Here is a 25,601-nt window from a genome sequence, read left to right as displayed (position 1 = left end):
TTCGGGTTCCAATTCCTAGTGATCTCCTCCTCGTCCCTTCACACCTGCATGGGACATCAGTCTTGTTAGACATAACCCCTCAGGGTTATTTCTTTTCACCCCCAATTTTTGTAGGGGATTGAATCAGCTCATGCTTACGATACGGACTATAGCAAACATAGATTCGAGGAATCCTCTCCTCTCTACACCTGGTCACTGTTGGCCTAGACTCCCTTGGGACTTGTGCAAAGCAACTTCAACCCTCCATCCTCGAGATTCTCCTCCAGGAAGGCGATATACGGCCAACCCACAACTTGACCTTAATTTTGTTCTACTTGGACTTCTTCAACCATGATTCGTTCAACCAATATGACTTGTCCAACCAACAGGACTTCTAAAGTCTCTAGAAAATCCTATTGATGGATTGCACAGGACCCCTCGCTAAACTCCCATTGGATTATTTGGGATTGATGTGCATGGAGCTCTGGCTCGTGAACAGGAGATCCAAGTTGAACGAAGACCTTTCTCCTGCAAGGGATTAAGCGAACACAAGTCGTTTGCGAATGCCACCAAGTGACCGAGTTCAAGTACGGGGTCAGAGGCTCCACTGTTCGGCTACAAAAACATGCACATCATCACAACCTATCCACCTGTGGAGGTGCAATGGCAAGTCTCTACAATCTACGGGAATCCGAACTCAGGCATTATGTCATCATTGCATGACTACGTTTTTCATCAAAGAGTCTCCGAGCTTCTACATTACTGATGACATGCTATTCTGCCAGATCTGAATCTATACTGTATAAGATATCTTATCATTTGTGAACTTTTATTTTCTAGGATAAAATATGTAATTTTTGGAAGAAAACTGAATTCATCATGATAGGAAAATATTAGATATATTCAACCATACTCAAATTTCTTTCATTTAAATAAAAAGTCTGAAATATAATTTTCCTTGCCGTAAAACCAGAAATCTCAGAGGGGAAGGGAAAGGTCATTCTTTTAGCACTGGAAGAATGAATAGTAGTCAAAGTCTCTTGAGATTTGTTTTTATTTTTAACCAACTTTTTCATTGGCAGTGTATAACTGAATTACTGTGTATAGTTGATTAAATTAGTACAAAATTAACAGCTGTATATAAGTGAATCTGCAGTTCCCGAATTCGCGAATAAGGAAGTCAGACTATTCACTGTATTTTATTACTGTATATCACATTCCTTAAACAAAGCAGACTTTTCAATATTAATCTTACCCGATGATCATGTAGCTGTCAACTCTGTTGCCCGACAGAAATCTACGGTCGGGATACGCCAGCGATCGCTATACAGGTGGGGGTGTACACAACAGCGCCATCTGTGAGTAGGTACTCAAGTACTTCTTGTCAACAAGAACTCAATTTTTCCTCTGTCGTGCCTCCGGCAAGACCTACTAATACGCCGTCCCTAACTGTATTTGTTTTCACAACTTTTTGGTGAAGTACACTATTCCAGTTTTGAGCTTTCGCTATGCAGGGATTTTATCTTCATTTCAAAACTTGAACTCGTTTTGGATAGATTTTATTATGGTGACGAAGAGAGTATGGACTCTCTTTCACTTTTAAATGGCCGACCCTTCCCTTAGACGGAAGTGTTGGTGTCGAAGAGAGTATAGACTCTCTTTCACTTTTTATGACCCACCCTTCCCTTAGACGGAAGTGTGTTTAGGTTTTTGGTAATTTTGCTTAACAAAGTTATAGATTTATTTTATATCTCTCCGCCATTTATAGGCCTCTTCGATTAACTTTCCATTTATTATAAACTTATAAAAATTAATTTTTATGTTTGTTTATATGCGACCTTTCCTAATAGTAGGCGGTCCTTACTTGGAACCGAAGTTAATTAACATTGAGCCCGTCATATCGTTTTTCCTGTTAAGAATTTATGCTATTTTAATTTTAATGTTTTTGAAAGAATTTCTTTGATAGTCTCGTACTGTTTTCAAAGTTGAACTAACGTTTTGTTTAGTCTCCGCAGTTGTTGACGTTCAGAACGTTCAACTTGCGCTCTATCGTTACGATAGAGAGAGAGTATTTCACGGTTTCACGTTGCAGTAAGAGTAAACCGATTCTAGCGTTTCGTTCATTCTTTCTTAGCTTAAATGGTTTTAATTCTAATAAAGGAACTTTTTATTTGGGAAACCTTTCAGTTGTTTTCCTTTAACAAATAATATGTTTTAACGATATATATAATTGGGCTCATCTCTCAGGTTCTAAGTCAAGAGAGAGAGAGAGAGAGATAGAGACGGAGGGAGAGAGAGGAGGATAAACGTTTCGTTCAAGCGGGTAACGTTGTTCTCGTTTTTTGCTCTTCTCCCTAGTCGCTATAGGGGAAGAAGGTAAAACGTTTCTAGAGTTTTATTCTTGTTCCCAGGCTTTATGCGGTGAGAGATTTTAAACGTAGTTTATTTGATCTAGTGTTTAGTCTCTTTTCCAGCCACTGAATTCTTTATCTTTCATTATGTTTTTCTGTTACATTGTAATACTGTTTTCGCAATTACTACCTTTTAATGAAGGATAGGATTGCGTGTTTCAGGTACAAACCACTTAAAGTTTCGAGTTCAGTGAAATAAGTGCAAACAGAAAATCAAAAGTGATAAAGTGATATGCGCAAAGTGTTACAGTGTTGCGTTCGAGGGTTCGTCTGTTCGTGCCAGTTGTTCACCTAGTCCGATACCTCTTACAAGCTCCCAAGCCCAGGGGAGAAGTAATGTCGAAGGACTTATGGGTTCCACAGGCCTTGATCGACGAACAGACGTTTCCCTCCGTGGTTTCGGGTGTATCTACACACGTTGCCGACGTGATCACCCCACCCACACAAAGACGAGAGAGCCCATTTATTCCTCGTCTGCGGAAGAGGTTTCTCGCAGAAACCATGGACCAAATCTTGCAGCTTTTAAGTGCAAGTCGGTCCCTTCCGCGCAAGTCCAACGGCCTAGGTGTAGCCACTGGGTCAGTTCGGACTCGCTGCAGTACGACAACTGCACACCTCCCAAGAGAGGCAAGGTGGTACCGCAACAGGCAGTAACTCCGTCTGTTGCCGCACCAGCTGTTTTAGACCCTCAGTCACAACGGACAGTAGCTCCGTTTGTTGTTGTCTTTCATAGACCCTAGTGGTCCATGCTGCAGACTATACAGTCTCAGCTTGCTCCTTCATGCAGGAGTATCGTGCTGGAAGGTTGACAATGCACCTGTTAACCTACAACCCGCCGAGGTTGTGCGCTCAGCAGATACTGCGGCTGCCTGCTCCCACCCTCCTCCTGTGAGAGCTCCACCACTGATGCGCAGTCCACCCTGCCAGACGCATGTTCTTGCTGCACCATCTGCTTACATGCGTGAGCTACCGCATCAGCAGTGGGAAGGTTCTGTAGAGCTGCCGGGTTCCAGCACTATGCGGCATTCTCCGCAGCCCATGCAGCATGCTCTGCATACCTTACAGCATGCTCCGCATACTATGCAGCATGAGCCGCATACCTTACAGCATGCTCCGCATACCATACCGCATGCTCCTCAACCCACCGCAGCCCCTCCCACGCACCAGCACTCTGCTTTTGTTGTTGCCAGATCCCACACTCCGACTGCGGAGAAGGTTGACGATGCACCCGTGGGCCTACACCTCCCACGGTTGTGCGCCCGGCATGGCTTCCTGCTCTCACACTCTTGTTGTGAGAGCTCCTCCACCCATGCACAGTCAACCCTGCCAGATGTATGATGACTCCCACACACAGAGCACTCCGTTGCCGTGCGTGAGCTACCACAAGCTGCCGTGTTTTGACACGGTGTGTCAGCCTCCGCAACACACTGTGGTTACCGCCACTCGCCAGCAGCAAACTAGTCAGTCAGGAGTTGAGGCTTCCCCACACAACTTTGGTTGTTGCCAACTCACAGACTGTCATACAGTTACATGACGTTGCCTTCTGGTCTGCTACTTATACACCAATGCTGTATGTCCTCACGCTCCTGTTGTGGTTGACAGTTCAGTTTTTGACAGTTCACAGACTGTCAAGCAGTTTCATAACGTTGCCTTCTGGTCTGCTGCTTTTGCACCAGTGAAACCCTCACTGAGAGAACCTAGCTTTTCTCGGATATGGTTCCTGTAGATGAGAAAGTGCTGTTCTCCCTCCTTCTGATATTCCCTTGAGGACTCTGTCATTTGGAGAGGAGCCTTAAGCTGCTTAGCCTCCTATGGACTTTTATTTAAGCATAACATGCTTCCAGGGAGGGTAAATGGTTCCGCTTCAGTCGCTAACCCCGTCTGTTGCCACACCTGCTCCCATAGACCTTGGGCTTTGTTGCAAGACATGCAGTCCAAGCTTAGTCCTTGATAGAGGATTTTTTACGGAGAAGACCCTTCTTGCCAACGACCTTCCTACCGGTTGGTTGTACGCCCTGTTGACGCTGAGGTATCCTACTCACGTCCGCCAGTTGAGATGGTTCCTCCACCGGTGCGACCCAGTGTGGGTTGCCAGTCGCACGTTGATGTTATGCTACTCTCGGAGGTGGTTGTGGACGTTCAGTGTGTCACTGGGAAGACGTTCAACAACCAGCAGAGGTGACTTGTTGTGACGCAGTGCGGCAACCTCAGCAACCCGATAAGGGGTTGTCTGTACTACCCAGACAGTCTAGACAGTTTCGGGTTGTCGCTGTACTTCCTCGCTTCCCCATGGTTGACAGTTCACAGACTGTGCAGCAGTACCATGATCTTGTGTCCGGCTCCGTCACGCATCCACCAGTGCGACCGGATTCAGCGAGTCAGACGTTGCCCACTCCGTTGCCGTTTCCTCATCAGTTTCGGATGAGGAACCCTCTGATGAGGACATGGCTGAACAAGAAGATCAATCCCCAGCCCTGCTATCCATCCAGAAGATGCTGAAGAAGGAATACGGCCCTGTCAGGCTGTGGATGAGTCTGGTTAGGACACTGTCATCCGTGGTGCATTTGGTGTCACTTGGAAGACTACACCTCCGTCCTCTTCGGTTTCATCTAGCTCTTCACTGGAAAAGGACAAGACGCTAGAAGCGGTCTCGATCCCGGTTTCCGGAAGATAAGTCTGGTCTAACCTGAGGAAAGGACTTTATCAACCTTTTATAGGGTCTTCCCCTGACTGTTCAGACTCCCAACCACGTTCTCTTCTCAGACGCATCGGACGTAGGCTGGGGTGCGACCTTAGGCGGTAGGGAATGCACGGGATTATGGAACTCGCGTCAAAGGACAATGCATTTTAACTGCAAGAAGCTTCTGGCAGTAAGTCTGACCTGGAAAAGCTTCAGGTCTCTCCTTCAAGACAAAGTAATGGAGGTCAACACGGACAACTCCCTGCTTTGATGTTCATCTCCTAGCAAGGAGGGACCTACTCTCTGACATGGTGCGAGTTCGCTAGTGACCTCCTCTCCTGTTCAACAGGTCTAGACTTTTCACTAGTAACAATTTCTTCCAAGGCAACTTGAATGTCTTAGCAGTTTGTCTCAGTAGGAAGGGACAATAATTCCAACATATTGGACCCTCCACAGAGATGTATGCAAGAGACTTTGGGTCACCTGGGGCCATCCAACCATAGATCTCTTCGCAACCTCGATGTCCAAGAGGCTCTCAACAGACCCAGCAGTGGTTCTTTTAGATGCCTTTCTACTAGATTAGTCTCATCTAGATCTATATGCATTCCCTCCGTTCTAGTTTGTCAACAAGGTACTGCAGAAGTTCGCCTCTCACGTTGGGACAAAGTTGACACTAGTTGCTTCCCTCTGGCCTGCGAGAGAATAACTTACCGAGGTACTTCGATGGCTAGTAGACGTTCCCAGAACTCTTCCCCTAAGGGTGGACCTGCTACGTCTGCCACGCGTAAGAAGGTACTCCAAGGCCTCCACGCTCTTCGTCTCACTGCCTTCAGAGTATCGAAAGACTCTCGAGAACTAGAGGTTTTTCGAAGGAGGCAACCAGAGCGATTGTTAGAGCAAGGAGAACATCCACCCTTAGAGTCTACCAATCGAAGTGGGGAATCTTCCTAAACTGGTGCAAGTCAGTATCCGTATCCTCGACCAGTACCTCTGTAACTCAAATAGCTGACTTCCTCTTATATCTGAGAAAAGAGCGATCTCTTTCAGCTCCCACTTTCAAGGGTTACAGAAGCATGTTGGCATCAGTCTTCCGTCACAGAGGCTTAGATCTTTTTAACAATAAAGATCTACAGGACCTCCTTAAGTCTTTTGAGACCACGAAGGAGCGTCGTTTGGTTACACCTGGTTGGAATTTAGACGTGGTTCTAAGATTCCTTATGTTAGACAGGTTCGAACCACTTCAATCAGCCTCCCTGAAAGATCTCACCTTTAAGACTCTTTTCCTGATATGCTTTACCAGCTAAAAGAGTCAGTGAGATTCATGCCTTCAGCAAGAACATCGGATTTTCATCCGAAACGGCTACATGTTCTACATCTTGGTTTTCTAGCCAAACACGAGCTGCCTTCTCGGCCTTGACCAATATCGTTCGTTATTCCAAACTTATCGATATGGTTGGAAATGAACTAGAAAGAGTATTATGTCCTGTAGAGCTCTTAAGTTCTATTTTAAAAACCTTTATGAGGCCCGTCTGAAGCTTTATGGTGTTCAGTTAAGAATTCATCTTTGCCTATGTCAGAGAATTCTTTATCCTATTATTTTCAGACTGTTAATACGAGAAGCTCATTCCCTTCTGAATGAGGAAGACCAAGCTTGGCTGAAGGTAAGGACACACAAAGTTAGAGCTATCACAACTTCCGTGACCTTTTAATAAAATAGATCTCTGCAAAATATTTTCGACGCAACCTTTTGGAAAAGCTAATCAGTGTTCGCGTCTTTTTATCTTAAGAATGTCCAGTCTCTTTACGAGAACTGCTACACTCTGGGACCATTCGTAGCAACGAGTGCAGTAGTGGTAGGGGCTCCACCACTACAATTCCCTAATTCCAGAACCTTTTTAATCTTTCTCTTGAAATATTTCTGGGTTGCCCGGAAGGCTAAGAAGCCTTCCGCATCCTGGTTGATTTGGCGGGTGGTCAAATTCTTTCTTGAGAAGCGCCTAGATTAGAGGTTGTGATGAGGTCCTTTAGTATGGGTTGCAGCCCTTAATACTTCAGCACCTAGGAGTCGCTCAGCATCCTAAGAGGATCGCTAGGCTTAGTAAGGAAGACGTACTTAAAAAGGCAGAGTAATGGTTCAAGTCGACTTCCTTACCAGGTACTTATTTATTTTATGTTTGTTATTTTGAATAACGGCTAAAATAAGATACGGGATACTTAGCTTCTTTGTTAACATGTATGCTGGTCTCCACCCACCACCCTGGGTGTGAATCAGCTACATGATCATCGGGTAAGATTAATATTGAAAAATGTTATTTTCATTAGTAAAATAAATTTTTGAATATACTTACCCGATGATCATGAATTTAAGGACCCGCCCTTCCTCCCCATAGAGAACCAGTGGACCGAGGAGAAAATTGAGTTCTTGTTGACAAGAAGTACTTGAGTACCTACTCACAGATGGCGCTGTTGTGTACACCCCCACCTGTATAGCGATCGCTGGCGTATCCCGACCGTAGATTTCTGTCGGGCAACAGAGTTGACAGCTACATGATCATCGGGTAAGTATATTCAAAAATTTATTTTACTAATGAAAATAACATTTCAAACAATTGTATATATGTAGCATGAATATACTTTTAATTGAAAGTAATATTGATAGTACTTTTAGGGACACTGTTTACAGGAGGATGTTCTAAAGTTATGTATACATATGTAGATACCCTATACCATGTATAGTGTATGACACCATTTTATGAAAGGTACAGTATTTATATAGATGCAATTCTTGACTGACTATGGTGACCTGGAACAAAACTCATGTAAGTAAAATTCCAACCATGGAGACACTTGACTGTGATGCAGGAGTTGAAAAAATAGTAAGGAAAGAAGTAGCTGTAGTATGAATTAATTGGAGAGAGGTAGCTGTACTGGTAAATAAAAAATGTCCGACTATTAGAGTGATAGTGAAGGCTTGTGATGGGGACATAAGCCTTGTACTATAATGTGTCAGAAATATGGGTACTAATAAGGAAAATGGATTAAATTTTAAAAAAGAGTGCCTATAGAATAACAAAATTCAGGTACAAAGTACAGTGGGAAGATCATATTCCTAATGAAGAAGTGCCAAAAAGATATGGTGTCCAAAAGCTGGACAATCAAGTGAGGTCACAGAAATTGAGATATAGATATTTGATGAGAAAGAATAGGAACATTTGGACAGGAGGGCAGTAAATATAGAAGTAGAAGGACAAAGACATGTAGGAATGTCCGGGAAGTTATGGAATAAAGGAAGAGATTAGGGTTTAGACCTGGACCTAGTTCAGGTTGAGAGTGCACCAAAAAAAGGAGTGAAAAGCTGACATACAAAATTTTGGTATGATGAAGTATTGCAATCTGTTTATTTTTACAGATGCTGAGGAAAGTGGTCATGATGCAACTGAGGAAGGTGTTTGCTATGAGGAAGCCAGTCTTCATATTGTAACGCAGAGTCTTTTTCTTTTGATTGCTGTAAAACCAGCTTCATTGTTGCCCAAAGGATCTGCAGAATTGTAAGTACTATTTTAGATTTTGTTTTAGCCCTTAAGAGACTGAAAGTATTTTTGATATTAAGAGACAAAGTATTTCTCTCTCTCTCTCTCTCTCTCTCTCTCTCTCTCTCTCTCTCTCTCTCTCTCTCTCTCTCTCTCTCTCTTTTTTTTTTTTTTTTTTGAAAGGAAAAATCCCTAGATAGCAACGCTTCTGTATACTTTGTCTTGAGTGCATTTGTCTCCTCTCAGGTTATTAGGAAGTACGACAGTTACCATTGCCATTTTCATCTTCTAATACAGTACATAACATGTTTTTCAACATCATGCAGATATTAGTCAACATCTGGATAGTTAGTTAACATCTGATGCAATGTTAACCAACATCTGAATGAAATTGTATAGTCTATACATTGATGTAGATGATGGACCAGGCAGGCTGCCTTTTGGATGCTTTCATGGCTGGAGACTAATGTTGACTAATGGTACTTACAATCTTTAATCAAACCAGAGCTAGGATATAGGGTTGCCTTTTAGTAGATAAAATCATGTTGTAGTCATATATAGAAAAAAAAGGCAGTTTTCTGCCTTGTGATTCATAGGGACTGCACATATATCAATAGACATCAGCAGTGAACCAGTGTGACAGTTTTTGTCTACATCAGTAGATGTTAACCCTCTAAGATTATAATTTTTCTTCTGTAAATTTTTTTTTTTTTTTTTTTTTTTTTTTTTAGCACCAGGTGTGCACATGCTTTTCTATCTAAATACTTTTAGTTTATTCCTACATGGATACAAACTTCAGTCATTTATACATGTATGTGGTAACTACTTACCATGCTTTCTACAACCAGCTACTCAAAAATTTGGTTGGTCGCATCATGCTTCATTGCTGGGTATACACAGCGCATGCGCAAGGACCAAGAGGACACTTGCTCACAATGTCTCTCCACAGCACTGCTAGTCACGAAGTGAAGAGGCTTTGCTCTCACTTCCTCTCTATGATTGAGCCTTTTGCATTCATCTCGCCTACCCATTTAGTGTTTAGTTCTCTTGTCTTGTGCTTTTTCATAATTCACTTTCAATTGAGTGACTATTTATTATCTGTAGTTACGAGTGGGTGCGTATGTCTAGTAAATCTTGGTATTTACGTTCTTGACAGGATAGGATAGTGACTATTGGGCATTATTATGAGCTTGGCAGACATTGACATTGACACACATCCTCGTTGCAGGAAACTTAACAAGATTTTTTTCATTTCGGCGTCTCTTCCCAATGGGAGTTGGAGATGAATCTTATTCTATGCAGTGAGAATCTCCCTTTAGTTTATTATGTTGAGATTTCTCCTAAACTTTATCTATGAATGACACTCATCCCAAATAGTGTCGATTACATTCGGCGAGACCTTGAGCTGGCACTTGTTAAAGATTCTTGCCTTGAGCCAGGTCCCAGCACATGAACCCTAATTATTGAAAAAGAACAAGCATGTTTAACAAGATGCTCCCGTTGGAGGGACTCTAGTGTGAGACAGCTTTCCCCTTGAGTCATGAGGCAACCATGTTGGAAGAGGAAAGTTTGCAATTCGATTCTCAACACGTTCTCACGAACTAGGTTTGCCGTATAGCTATGGGTGCCTTAAGCTTAGGTCTCCTCTGTAGTCTTAAGAGATTCTTATAGGCTTATGATAAGGGTAGTTGGATTGCATCATCTGCATCAACACCCCAAAGTTTCCCAAAACTACGCATTCCTTTTAACTTACCCTCTCCTTCCTTACCTACTAGAGTAGGGAAGTCGAGTAGTGCTTGACATGTCACGTAAGAATCTAACTGGCGTCTTCCCTGGGAAGAGTTAGTCATCAACAAGGACTGTTCAGGTCGAATAGAACCCTAACTAGAGATTATTTTAGAGTGGGAGCCTTCCAAGACTGTCTCCTTGATTAAGGACTGTTTGACAATTTTGTAAAACAGATCTTATCTCAATCTTGGAAGTTCAGATCTAGTTTTATATCTTGAAGCAGGTCCTTGTTTGAGATAACTAGAACTCTCCTCCCTGAAGAACTATCGACGCCTTTGTTACCAAGGTTTCTGGTGGGCGGACCTGTCTCAAAGGAGTATTCCACCTTACTATTGAGTTGGGAAGAAGGGACTTATCTTCTAAGATTATCCTCACGATCCCATACAGAATAGCTTAAGTCAAGGATCTGACTACCTTTTCCTTCGACTTACTTCACTATCAGCCTAGTTGAACAATCCTACTGTACTTACAGGGTCCTTTTTTCCTGGTAACCAAATTAAAAAAGTACTATATTTTCTAAGGCTATCTTATTATTTTTATAATGGGAACCAGATCCGGTGAATTTCATTTGGACTTTTTCATGATTTCGCCTCTCAAGAAGTCCATGGATGATCAGAGTGCTTCGACCCCTCTGTCCAGGAATACTATGTATTCCCCTCTGTTGGCGCCTTCAGATCAGAAGTGAAGTTCATCATCCTGAACATGGCCTTCCTGTTGGTTAAGGCCGAACATGAAAACTCGTTATCTTTAGGGGAAGAGTCATCAGTGATCCCACCTCGGTCACATGTCATCTGTGGATCTGCCACCTTACCCGTTTCTGGTTCTGTTAACAAATCCTGACTTTGGTTGGAAAAGATCTCGGGTTAACTCTTTCACAATATTGTCTCTCAAAGAGGTTCCTGATCACATGACAACTAGTTATTCTGTCCTGTAGAACAGTGTGAAATTTTTTGATAGAACAAATAGCTGGGACATATCCTTTTTGTTCACGAGCTCTGGCCGCTCCAGAAGAAAGTAGTCAGTAACACTTAATCTCTCTGAGTAATGATACTATCAGGAGAATATATGCATCGTCAGGGGAAGTGTTGCTAGGAACCCCCCTCGAGCACATGATTTATGTGGTCTTGTTGCATCCTTAGTGTTCCGCAAAACCACTAAATGTTACGTGTCCCCAAAACTTTTTTTCTTGCAAGTTTTGGCCGCTCCAATAAATCTGTTCTGAAAGACCGTCTTTCTCTGATTGAGATAAACTATCATAATAACCTTTATATCCTCAGGAGAAGCTTTGCTAGAGTCTCCCACTCGAGCACACGATTCATGTGTGCTTGCCTCAATCTCAGCGTTCTGCGAAACCACTCAGTGGTACAAGTCCTCAAGCTGGTGAGTGGAAGGATAAAACCTCCTTTGGATATATACTTTAAAGTGGCACATTCAAGCCTTTGGTCACCCTCTCGATATGCATTATGGTGGCAGTACAACAAATGATCTAACTGTCAGCTGTCACAGGACACAGGCCTGTTCTAGCCTCAGGCCTTATTATTCTTGACATTATTTGCTAGAAGGAACTCTAAGGTGGAAAATGATTTTGATTGGACTTGAAGCCTGCCATGGTTTTTCACCTTAATGCAAGTAAGTGTGCCTTATTCCTTTTGTATTTTATGATATACTAAAAAATTTATTTTTTATTGTTAAACTTGATGTTCATACTACTTAACCCTTAGCAAAGATTCCCTTTTTGGATTTGAACAAGCAGCCTTGCCTCATTATGATCCAGCTATTCTGTTCTCTGGCGATTCTCTTTGATCGCTTACTATTACTTATAGTAATTGTATCAGAGAAGGGTCTAACTTTTAACTTCAAGGAGATTTCACTGCTGAGGAGAATTGGAATTTGACTACACTGTCCTCTAACGAATCACATTGATCTATTGTTATTACTTATAGTAATTAGATAATCCAGAGAGGAAAGCAATGTATCTTAACTTCACGGAGACTTCCTCCCTCCTAAGGAAGACTCAGACTCCCCTTATAGATGTCTTAAAAGTTTGTATCTGCATAGGAATAAACTACAAATTTTGTATAATTTGTATTTTTCATAGCTATATAAAGCAGCGTCATTTACCAAAGGTACCGCCTCAACCCCTCAGCAAGTTTTTGACCAAGTGAGTGTTGTGAAGAGATGTTGTGACCAAGTATCCTCTTGCTCCTTGTGCAAGCGCTGTGTTTACCCAGCAATGAAGCATGATGCAATCAACCAAATTTTTGATAGAACAGTCATAGAAAACATAATTAATAGTTACCCCATATAAATGACTCAGGTTTGTATAGCTACGAAAAATACAAATTATATAGAATTTGTAGTGTCATTTTGCTTCTAATGACCATTTGTAGATTTGTACTAAGTGAAAGACCTATGTAGTGATCAATATTGTCTGATATTAATTTTTTCATTACCAATTTTGCATGTAATTAGACTAATATGCTCATTCAATAATTAGCAAGTCTATTGAATTTGTATTAGTGCAGTGACAAAATGGGGTAAATAAAAACTATATCCTGCACTTGTGTATCGTATATTTTAGTTTCCTGAAAAATTAAATCTCTTTGAATTTCATTGATGAGCCCCAGCAACCATTTTAGAATATGTTTATTATGATTGTTTTTTTTTAACTAAGTGGATTAAATAGTTTAAAAGTTGAGACATAACTTTTGTAATTTGACTGACATGTCAGTCCCATTTCTTTCTTAACCATTTGAGCATTCAAGCTCCAGATCTTTTTTGCCTTTTTTGTCATTAGGTTAACTTATTACAAAACCAATCAAAGAAAGTATTTTACAACTTTTTTTATCATAGCTGAATAAATTTCTTTTTCATCGATATATAGTTTTACATATTTTGTAAAATATTTGTATATGTGAATAATAAAAGAAAGAGATAAAACTTGCAGTAACTTGTTGTAAAATATATCCAACGTTGCCGAAGGTAGTATAAAAATTGGACTTTAAATACATCCAATGGCACTCAAATGTTTAAGGATTTGCATATTGAGTTTAAACAGTTTTGTGTACTGTTTATCATAAAGTAGCTTTTTGGTAATTGTGTGTTCTAATTTTGTTTTTAATTACATATTGGATAACAGCATATGCAGATGTCTAGTACTTTTGAATAAAATAAAATTTTTGTACAATGTAGACTGTTTAAAGATTCTTTAAAAATTTCAGGTCTCTGGATGAAGTAACTGCCTTGGTTATTGGTCGCTGTGTAGAAATATTGAGGTTTGTTGGAGCGGAGGACCATCAATTATCCTCTGTGAAGACTGGTCTTAACCTTCCTCCAGGCCCTGATGTCATATTGTCATCAATGGTTACTCAACAAACCAGAGCTGAGGTAAGGAATACTTTTACTCATTTAGAGTCGGTGTTTAATCCTATTTGGTACTGGATATAAGTTAATTTCCTGACCTCTCAAGGAAATACTGAAGAGGTTTTATCTTTCCACTGGGCCAGTGGATGTTTCTTTATTTATTATTATTTTTTTTTTTTTTTGCTATTCTTTATGTACTGTATTTATCAAATCTGGGACAGTAAATGATTTTCACAAGTAATGTACTCTGTGTTTATTGATTAGGACTTCATTATTTGTGTGCTTATAGTATAGAATTATACCCAGTATGTATGCTTCAATTATGTATCTGCAAAAGTATTCTACTTCTTCCCAAATACATGGGTTGTTGCAAAATTGGAAGTTGCTTATATAAATACAGAAATCTGATGAGTGTATAAAAACCTGAAAATGTAACTAATCATCTAGTTTAGTCTATTTACCAAGACATTTATTTATTTTGGTAATAACTTTTGTTTCTATTAAGAAAACGCTAACAAGTGGCAGAAAACTTAAACACCTAATTTTAGGAAACACATTAACATATGTCAGGAAATATTAACACTTAACTTTAGGATAAACTTATGATTAAATTCTTTTTTTTTTTTTTTTTTTTTTTTTTTTTTTTTTTTTTGCCTTTTTCTAATTTTGTTTTTTTAGTTTATGTTTTATATTTTTAAATTTAATTAAGTATTTTCTTCATCACTGCCACTTATCTTTCATTTTGTTTTTTTTATCTTCCTCTTGGCATGCTAGTACTGAAGGTCTCTTTTTAATAAAACTATCCAAGGAAGCTTGTTTCTGCCTGCTTCTTAGAATGCTGAAATGACTCAGGTAAATGTCATTTAAATATTCAAGAGCACGACCAGTGACAACTTTTTCTGGATGTCTCTTCGACAAAATTTCCATTTTATGGTAACAAGCTAGAGCCTCCTTAATTTCTGCAGTGGTTATAGGATTATCCTCCTCCCCCTCGCTGCTAGAGAACTTTTCCTGAACTTTGTTCACTTGCATGGCCTGCAACTCCTTCAGGTCATCCGTCATAAGTTCCTCTTGGTGCTCCTCGATAAGCTCATCGATCTGAGCCTCATCAACTTCCAGACCCATAGATGTACCGAGTGTGACGATCTTGATTGAACAACAGGTTCAGGATCGTCAACATTTTCAGAATCGTCTTCAACTAGGTCTGTGTGAAAGCCCTTGAAATCTCATGCGGAGATGGCATCAGGCCACAGCTTCTTCCACGCAGAGTTCAAGGTGTGCCTCAAAACCTCCTGCCAAGCTGTATTGATGATTTTGAGGCATATCACAATATCGAAATGCTCCTTCCAAAATTCACTAAGGGTGAGGTTTGTGCTTTCAGTGATTTCGAAAAATCTTGGGAAGAGATATTTCGTATAGTTTCTTGAAGTTGGAAATCACTTGCTGGTCCATGGGCTGAAGGAGAGGGGTGGTGTTAGGCGGAAGATAGAGAACCTTGATGAACGAATACTCTGCTAGGATATCTTCCTCAAGGCCAGGAGGGTGAGCAGGGCCATTGTCCAACACCAGTAGGCATTTCAGGGGGAGGCACTTCTCTTCTAAATATTTTTTCAGTCGGGCCAAAACAACAGTTTACACTCTCGGTGAACAGGGTTCTTGTTACCTAGGCTTTTGCATTACCCCTCCACAACACCTGAAGGTTCTCCTTCATCACTCTGTGGGCCTTGAAGGCCCGAAGAGTGTTGGAGTGATACACCAGCAGGGGTTTCACCTTACAATCCTCACTGGCATTTGCACAGAGTGCAAGGGTAAGCCTCTCCTTCATAGGCTTATGCCCAGGTAGCTTCTTTTCTTCTTCCATGATGAACGTCCGAGGCAATTTCTTCCAGAAAAGCTCAGTATTGTCGCAGCTGAAGACTTGCTGGGGACTGTAGCCTTCCCGGATAGTCAACTCATTGAACGTCCTAACAAAGGCTTCAGCAGCTTTCGTGCCCGAGCTTGCAGCCTCCTCATGACACACCACCTAAAGAATGCCAGACCTTCTCTTAAATTTTTCTAACCACCCCTGAGAAGCCATGAACTCTGGGGGTGCCTGCTTTGATGTCCCTTCTGCGTCGGCTTCGGCCTTAGCAAGCACTAGATCACTGAAAATGGCGCTGTCCTTTTGGAAGATTATCGCTTCGGTGATCGTGTCTCCAGCAATTTCCCTGTCAAGCAGCAATCTCTCCATCTCAACTTGGGCGTGGCTCCTCTTGCTGGAGAAACGATCAAGCCCTTAGAAGGTGTTGCTGCTTTGATGGCCTCCTTCTGTTTGAGGATCGTTCCTATCATAGACGGATTTCGTCCATATTCCTTCGCGATCACACTTAACCGCATGCCAGCCTCGTACTTCTTGATTATTTCCATCTTTGACTTAATAGAAAGCATCATCCTCTTCTTTCCATGCATAATATTCACAAAAGCAAAATCACAAACACGAAGTCAATGCGTTCAATACCACTGCTGAAACGAAATTGAAGAGGAACGCCAATGCGTAAATTCATGGTGGGATACAGTACAGGAGATGCTGACCAATAGGAGAGCAGGATCTTATGGCAGTAACTAACATCTGAGTAGTGAGATAACCAATGGGAGCGCAAATTTTAAAATCAGTCTCAGACATGGTCGGGCTCTCGTGCCGTATCTCCTTTCATTACACGAAACATTTGTCATGATGCAAGTCATAAAATTCTTTGCATCTTGTTTCATAGCGTGAAAATTTCATAAGCAGATTTTTTCGTGTCGAGAGGTATGACTGTGCTGAAAAGGGCAAACCCAAACCCATATTGGCCTAATACAATACTAGGGGCTAAGACAATTGAATTGAAGGGAGGGAAAACACAAGATTTTGAATTTTCCGATAGAGGTCGACAATTGGCCTGCTTTGAGTAGGAAGCCATGTGAATATCAGGTGAGTATAGAAATACAGTAATTAATAACTATATGATCTAGATTATGTTTTTATGCATTCTTGCTCAATTGAATATTTTATCCTGCTTTGATTACTTGTAATACTGTACTGTATAGCTTAACCAGGTAGTCCAACAGAAACTTTCAGACATGATAAAACTATAATATATCTAAGCATGAAATTTTTTGTCACTGTTAGCACATTATTTTTGCATAAAAAATTTCCTCTGTTTTAATTTAAATTTGTTTTATGTTAAAATACCATATTTTTGTATTTCAGTCACGATTAGAAGCCCTAGAACTAATGCTAACACTTTTAACACCTGCTCAACTTGCCGAAAAAATGGAGGAGGACTTCAAACAGCATAGTTCAGTTGAGAAAGCCTGTGGATCATTACTACCTTCAGTAAGTTATCATGTTAAATTCACCTTATATTAAATTCTCAATCAAAGTTGAATTTTTGTTTAGCATTTGCATTGTATTTTCCTCAATGTGTTGCTTATTTTATCCACCATGGTATGCTGGTAAGATAATTTATTCATGATTGTGTTGTTTTGAAAATGCAAACTGTTATAGATGTAATTCAGAGTAGGAGTAGTTTTTGGGGAAGTCAAGAATACCATACATGATTTTATCAATTGTCTCTCTTAATGTCTCTCTTAATATTTTATGGATCTTAATCACAAAAATCTTCAATCCCTATCTATTGAATGAGATATTTTTCCACCTGCCATTGCTCAGCAGTTTAAAATACTGTAATTTTATATTACTAAGTATGATTTTATAAGTAATACCTCTAGATACGAAATTAATGTTCCGGAGTTGCTTTCATATCATGATTTTTTTCGTATAATGAGGGGATTTTTACATGTAAATCACCTAATTTGTTCCAAGCCACATGTTAAATTTTGTAATAAAGCTATAACCACAATGAAATATAGCCAAATAAATTTGAATCATTTAATATACATAACCTAACTGTTAATACCTGTAAATGAAGTAGTTATTAGAACATAATGCAATAATAAATGGAAGATGATAATGCAATACATACAGTATTGTACAGCACAATACTGTACACATACGAAATAGATAAGCACCCTACGTACTATATTTTATTAGTGTTACCCATTGTAGAGAGGAACGTTTTCTATCATGCATTCCAAACTTTTTTCTTAACCTTGCACATATTTTTAATGGTAACTAATTTATTGTTTATTACAATTAATATTCATTGGTGATACATCAATAAATAACCTACCTGTATTTTTACACTTGTATATTTAAGCTATTTAATTGTAATACAAGCAAGATTCATTGATGTTGATATGCATTTGTACTTACTTTGTAATATGAATGAACTTTAATTGTTCAGTAAATATTTTTATCATCGTTATGTATTTACTGAAATGAAAGAAAAATATATCATTAATGTTTTGATATGCGTAATAGCATTATGCATACGTACATACTGTACATAGTCACAATACAGTACTGTACTGTTCATGGTGTTTTTTAAATTAAAAATGTATTTAGTGATATAAAATAGGAGAGCAGGATCTTCTGGCAGTAACTAGAATCAAGGTAGGGAGATAACTTCTCTGAGAGCAGGATGATGGTGGCGAGTTTACAGTTTTGCAGCCTGCGAATTTAAAAATGATTTTTCGGTGTCCAGGCATATTTCGTTTCTTATTATGAGGTGTTTTTTTTGTAATGGAAGGTGAAAAAATCTTTATCTCTTTTCATATCATGAATTTTTTGTATACAGAAACTTTTGTATTGAGAGGTATTACTGTTTTTTCAGAATTTTGAACATTGTTCCATCTTCAAACTTATTCGGCATTATGAAATGTCTTTTTTATCCTAAATGTCATTTTGTTGATACTGTGTTTAATGCCTAATTTTCAATATTTAACTTAGCCGGTGATTATATAAGCTGCAACTCTGTTGCTCGACAGAAAACTCTACGTTAAAAATCCGCCAGCGATCGCTATGCAGGTAGGGGGTGTACTTCAACAGCGCCATCTGTCGTGCAGGTACTCAGTACTCAATGTAAACAAAGAACTCAATTTTCTCTCTGTCGGGCTACCGGCAAGACCTACTAATTCGCTGTAGCTAACTGGATTTGTTTTCACAACTATTTGGTGAAGTACACTATTCTAGTTTTGAGCTTTCGCTATGCAGGTGTTTTATCTTCATCTCAAAACTTGAACTCGTTTTGGATAGATTTTATTATGGTGACAAAGAGAGTATGGACTTTCTTTCACTTTTAAATGGCCGACCCTTCCCTTAGACGGAAGTGTGTTTAGGCTTTTAGTAATAATCTTATCACGTTATAGATTTTCCTCTTTATATATCTCTCCGCCTTTATTAGGCCTCTTCGATTAACTTTCCATTTTTTTTATAAACATATAAAATAAATTTTAATGCTTTGTTTATATAGACCTTTCCTGAGAGTAGGCGGTCCTAACTTGGAAACCGAAGTTAATCAACATTGAGCCCTTTATATCGTCTTTAGCTTTTAAAGGATTTAAAACTTTTTAAATGTAATATTTTATGAAAGAATTTCTTTGATAGTCTTCGTACTGTTTTCAAAGATGAACTAACGTTTAGTTTTTTATGCTACGCAGTTGTTGACGTTCAGGACGTTCAACATGCGCTCTATCGTTACGATAGAGAGAGAGTGTATCACGGTTTCACTTTGCAGTAAGAGTAAATCGATTCTGACGTTTTGTTCATTCTTTCTTAGCTTAAATGTTTTAAATTCTAATTTAAAGGAACTTTTTATTTGAAAAACCTTTCAGTTTTTTCCTTTAGTCAAATAACATGTTTTTTTGACGATATATAATTGGGCTCTTCTCTTAGGTGCGAAATCAAGAGAGAAAGAGAGAGAGAGATAGAGACGGAGGGAGAGAGAGGAGAGGAAACGTTCCGTTCAAGCGGGTAACGTTGTTCTCGTGTTACTCTCGTCCCTAGTCTCTGTACGGGGAGGAAGGATAAAACGTTTTTAGGTTTTTATTCTCGTCCCCAGGCTATGTGCGGTGAGAGATTGAAAACGTAGTTATATGAACTAGTGTTTAGTCTCTTTCCCAGCCACTGTTTTTTCTTTTTATGTTAAAATATGTTTTCTGTTTTTTTGCTGGTATTATGAGCTTGCATTATACGACTAATTTCGCAATTACTACCTTTTAATGAAGGGTAGAATTGCGTGTTTCAGGTAGAAATAAGTGCAAAACAGAAAATCGAAGTGATAAAGTGATATGCGCAAAGTGTTACAGTGTTGCGTCCGAGGCGCAAAGTGTTACAGTGTTGCGTCCGAGGGTTCGTCTGTTCGTGCCTGTCGTTCACCTAGTCCGGGACCTCTTGCAAGCTCCCAAGCCCAGGGGAGAAGTAATGTCAAACGACTTATGGGTTCGAGAGGCCTTGACCAACGAACAGACGTTTTCCCTCTATGGTATCGGGTGTTTCTTACCAAGATCTCCCCTACCATAAGACGAGAGAGACGTTGTTTCTCCTCGCCATCCGTAGGCTTTTCGCATAAGAAACCTGTCACAAGGTTTCGAAGCCCTTAAGCGAAAGTCAGTCCTTTCAGGACAGGTCCAGCATCCTGGTTACAGCCATTAGGACAGCTCTGACCCTATGCAGTCATCGGATAACTGCTCGCCGCCTAACAAAAGCGTAACACAGACTCCGAGAGTCTTTTTTTGTAGGCAAAGTGTTGCGGTCACAGACGTTACCCTCGTCTATTACCACAACCATTTCCGTTGATCCTTAAGGGGTTGTATGGCAAACATGCAGTATATGCTTGCCTCCCTTATGGAAGACTATTCTGCCGATTAGTCCGTTGAGTCTAGCCGTTTATCTCATCGATATCCTGGCTTTCAGCCAACCTAACGTTCCTTTGTGCTTACTGTTGACGTTGGCGTAGCTTAGTCACGTCAGTCAGGTTGTTTAGAACCACACTCGATGCGGTCTCGTGTGGTTTTTCAGCCGCATTTGGACGTTAGGCCACTGGCTGATGCTCCTGTTGACGTTCTAGACGTTCACTAACAATCGGAGTTGACTTGTTTTGACGCTGTGCGTCAACCTCCGCATTCTAGAGTTGTTTTGACTGCTCAGTCTAGGCAGTCAAAGCAGTCTCGAGTGGACGCTGTACGTCCTCACGCACCTGTTCTGGTTGACAGTTCAGTTGTTGACAGTTCACAGACTGTCAAGCAGTTACATGACGTTGCGTTCTGGTCCGCTACTAATGCACCAGTGAGAGACTCAGCTTTTATCGGACAAGGTTCCTGTAGATGAGGAAGTTGCTGTTCTCCCTCCTACTGATATTCCCTTGAGGACTCTGTCAGACGGAGAGGAGCCTAAAGCTGCTTAGCCTCCTATGGACTTTAATTAAATCATGATGATTTTTTTTTAAGGATCTTCGTCCGGATCTTGTAACTGCTGCCCCTCGTTCGCCTAAACGTCAGAGCTTACACTAGGCCTAGCTACTTCGAAGCCGTTGTTTTTAAGCTAGTGCTCTCTCGCTCTCCTAGAGAGCGTTACGTTGGCTAGGCGACTGGTTTTTCACCAGGAGGAGTTTGGGGGATACAGCCTTTGCTTTCCCTTCTTTTAAACTGGTTTATAGAGCGAGAGTCTGATATGACACGAGAGAAGTTCTCGGCTTGGGAGTTCATGCCTCTGCCCAGATAGACTTCTCAATTCTGGTAGACTCTCCCTGGCGCCTAGCCAGGAGACGCTCCAAGTTGTTTACAAGGTCAACTTCTCAGAGGGATGGTAAACGGTTCCGCCTCAGTCGCTAACCCCGTCTGTTGCCACACCTGCTCCCGTAGACCCTAAATGGGCTTTGCTGCAAGACATGCAGTCCAAGCTTGCGTCCTTGATAGAGGACTTAAATGCGGAGAAGAACCTTCTGGCCAACAACCTTCCAACCGGTCGGTTGTGCGCCCTGTTGACGCTGAGGTAACCTACTCGCGTCTGCCAGTTGAGGTGGTTCCTCCACCGATGCGACCCAGGGTGGGTGCCAGCCGCACGTTGACGTTAAGCGATGCTCGGAGGTGGTTATTGACGTTCAGGACGTTCAACAACCAGCAGAGGTGACTTGTTTTGACGCAGTGCGTCAACCTCAGCAACCCGGGAGGGTGTTGACTGCACAACCCAGACGGTCTAGACAGTCTCGGGTTGACGCTGTGCTGCCTCGCGCACCCATGGTTGTTGACAGTTCACAGACTGTGCAGCAGTTCCATGATATTGCGTCCGGCTCCGTCACGCATCCACCAGTTCGACCGGATTCAGCGAGCCAGACGTTGCCCACTCCGTTGCCGTTTCCTCATCAGTTTCGGATGAGGAACCCTCTGATGAGGACGTTGCTGAACAACAAGACGATCAGCCCCCAGCCCTGCTATCCATCCAGAAGATGCTGAAGAAGGAACGCTGCTCAGTCAGGCTGTGGATGAGTCTGGTAGGGACGCTGTCATCCGTGGATCAATTTGTGTCACTAGGAAGACTACACCTCCGTCCTCTTCAATACCATCTAGCTTTTCACTGGAAAAAGGACAAGACGCTAGAAGCGGTCTCGATCCCGGTTTCCGAAAAGATAAAGTCTTGTCTGACTTGGTGAAAGGACAATATCAACCTAAGAGAGGGTCTTCCCCTGGCTGTTCAGACTCCCAACCACGTTCTCTTCTCGGACGCATCAGACGTAGGCTGGGGTGCGACATTAGACGGTCGGGAATGCTCGGGAATATGGAACTCGAGTCAAAGGACAATGCATTTCAACTGCAAGGAGCTACTGGCAGTACGTCTGGCCTGGAAAAGCTTCAGGTCTCTCCTTCAAGGCAAAGTGGTGGAGGTGAACTCGGACAACACCACGGCTTTGGCGTACATCTCCAAGCAAGGAGGGACCTACTCTCTGACGTTGTACGAGATCGCAAGGGACCTCCTCACCTGGTCAAAAGGTCTAAACATATCACTAGTAACGAGGTTCATCCAAGGCAACTTGAATGTCATGGCAGATTGTCTCAGTCGGAAGGGACAAATAATTCCAACAGAATGGACCCTCCACAAGGATGTATGCAAGAGACTTTGGGCCACCTGGGGCCAGCCAACCATAGATCTCTTCGCAACCTCGATGACCAAGAGGCTCCCAATATTTTGCTCACCAATCCCGGACCCAGCAGCAGTTCATATAGATGCCTTTCTCCTAGATTGGTCACATCTAGATCTATATGCATTCCCTCCGTTCAAGATTGTCAACAAGGTACTGCAGAAGTTCGCCTCTCACGAAGGGACAAGGTTGACGCTAGTTGCTCCCCTCTGGCCCGCGAGAGAATGGTTCACCGAGGTACTTCGATGGCTAGTAGACGTTCCCAGAACACTTCCCCTAAGGGTGGACCTTCTACGTCAGCCACACGTAAAGAAGGTACACCAAGGCCTCCACGCTCTTCGTCTGACTGCCTTCAGACTATCGAAAGACTCTCGAGAGCTAGAGGCTTTTCGAAGGAGGCAGCCAGAGCGATTGCTAGAGCAAGGAGAACATCCACCCTTAGAGTCTACCAATCGAAGTGGGAAATCTTCCGAAACTGGTGCAAGTCAGTATCCGTATCCTCGACCAGTACCTCTGTAACTCGAATAGCTGACTTCCTCTTATATCTGAGGAAAGAACGATCTCTTTCAGCTCCCACTATCAATGGTTACAGAAGCATGTTGGCATCAGTCTTCCGTCACAGAGGCTTAGACCTTTCCAACAATAAAGATCTACAGGACCTCCTTAAATCTTTTGAGACCACGAAGGAGCGTCGTTTGGTTACACCTGGTTGGAATTTAGACGTGGTACTAAGATTCCTTATGTCAGACAGGTTCGAGCCGCTACAATCAGCCTCCCTGAAAGATCTCACCTTAAAGACTCTTTTCCTGGTATGCTTAGCCACAGCTAAAAGAGTCAGTGAGATTCATGCCTTCAGCAAGAACATCGGATTCTCATCCGAAACGGCTACATGTTCTCTACAACTTGGTTTTCTAGCCAAAAACGAGCTGCCTTCTCGACCTTGGCCAAAATCGTTCGATATTCCAAGCTTATCGTATGGTTGGAAATGAACTAGAAAGAGTCTTATGCCCTGTAAGAGCTCTTAAGTTCTATTTAAAACGAACTAAACCTTTACGAGGCCCGTCTGAAGCTTTATGGTGTTCAGTTAAGAAACCATCTTTGCCTATGTCAAAGAATGCTTTATCCTATTTTATCAGACTGTTAATACGAGAAGCTCATTCCCATCTGAATGAGGAAGACCAAGCTTTGCTGAAGGTAAGGACACACGAAGTTAGAGCTGTCGCAACTTCCGTGGCCTTTAAACAAAATAGATCTCTGCGAAGTATAATCGACGCAACCTATTGGAAAAGCAAGTCAGTGTTCGCGTCTTTTTATCTTAAGGATGTCTACTCTCTTTACGAGAACTGCTACACTCTGGGACCATTCGTAGCAGCGAGTGCAGTAGTGGGTGAGGGCTCAACCACTACAATTCCCTAATTCCATAACCTTTTTAATCTTTCTCTTGAAATGTTTTTATTGTTGTTTTTGGGTTGTCCGGAAGGCTAAGAAGCCTTTCGCATCCTAGTTGATTTGGCGGGTGGTCAAAGTCATTTCTTGAGATGCGCCTAGATTAGAGGTTTTGATGAGGTCCTGTTGTATGGGTTGCAACCCTTGATACTTCAGCTCCTAGGGGTCGCTCAGCATCCTAAGAGGATCGCGAGGCTCCGTAAGGAAGACGTACTTAAAAAGGCAGAGTAATTGTTCAAGTCGACTTCCTTACCAGGTACCTATTTATTTTGTTTAGTTATTTTGATAACTTCTAAAATGAAATAAAAATTCTTAGCTCATATGATGTAAACATATTTTGCTGGTCTCTACCCACCCCCCTGGGTGTGAATCAGCTATTATAATCACCGGCTAAGTTAAATATTGAAAAATGTTATTTTGATAATAAAATAAATTTTTGAATATACTTACCCGGTGATTATAAATTAAAGGACCCTCCCTTTCTCCCCAATAGAGACACAGTGGACCGAGGAGAAAATTGAGTTCTTTGTTTACAATGAGTACTGGGTATCTGAACGACAGATGGCGCTGTTGAGTACACCCCCTACCTGTGTAGCGATCGCTGGCGAATTTTTCCGTAGAGTTTTTCTGTCGAGCAACAGAGTTGCAGCTATTATAATCACCGGGTAAGTATATTCAAAAATTTATTTTATTATCAAAATAACATTTTTCAGGTATACCATGAAGTAATGACTGGTTGCTTTGGCCTCGAAAGTTTATGGAGCAGTAGCAGTTATTCACTTGTACGTTCGCTGGAAGCAACTCATTACCTTGATGGAATCAGGGCAGCTAGTCAGCCAACTCAGCAACAGATTGCTACAACTGTACATATTATCTACAGGCACTTAGTGTCATCTTTGTTACAACATGAACAGCCTGACAAAGGTTTGTATTGTAAAATTACATTTCAGAAATTCTTTTAGTTAGATAATAGTTTTCTAAGAAATATAAAGATGATGTTAGTTTCTTATTTGCCCCAAAAGTTTTGAGAAATGAGAAAAGGGAAGTAGCTAATGAAGTGATTTAGTTTCCAAGTATTTTGACTATTCTCAGAGTCATCTTATGGAATGGAAAGTTTTCTATGGTGGGTTGTTTAGACTAGCACTCATCCACAGATTTTTTTGGCTTATTTCAATTCTCAGATTTTATTGATTTCTGACAAATTTCATTCCAGCTCAGGTATTTTGTTCAGCAGTTGTTATAGGTAAGCAGTAAAGATGTTTCTTTCCAATCATTTTCAGTTAGTTAATTAATTGATATTGACATTTTCTTACCTAAAAGATCTCATGTCTTTAAAAAATGAATTTAT

The 25,601-nt window shown here is 41.1% G+C and overlaps 1 protein-coding gene across 1 annotated transcript in view; it reads left to right on the top strand.

Moving 5' to 3' along the window:
• The window catches only part of LOC137623452 (probable E3 ubiquitin-protein ligase HERC1), a 187,289-nt gene that overhangs the window by 142,368 nt on the left and 19,320 nt on the right, over nucleotides 1-25,601 (top strand). Inside the window, exons 26-29 of the mRNA XM_068354287.1 lie at nucleotides 8,480-8,618; nucleotides 13,610-13,775; nucleotides 16,981-17,106; nucleotides 24,967-25,177. Coding sequence (XP_068210388.1) covers nucleotides 8,480-8,618; nucleotides 13,610-13,775; nucleotides 16,981-17,106; nucleotides 24,967-25,177 — 642 coding nt within the window. The remainder of the gene's footprint in view (nucleotides 1-8,479; nucleotides 8,619-13,609; nucleotides 13,776-16,980; nucleotides 17,107-24,966; nucleotides 25,178-25,601) is intronic.

Source organism: Palaemon carinicauda, chromosome 30, assembly GCF_036898095.1.
Source record: "Palaemon carinicauda isolate YSFRI2023 chromosome 30, ASM3689809v2, whole genome shotgun sequence".
NCBI lineage: Eukaryota > Metazoa > Arthropoda > Malacostraca > Decapoda > Palaemonidae > Palaemon > Palaemon carinicauda.
The sequence above is the reverse complement of the archived record's forward strand: the minus strand, read 5'-3'. Positions and strand labels throughout refer to the sequence as shown.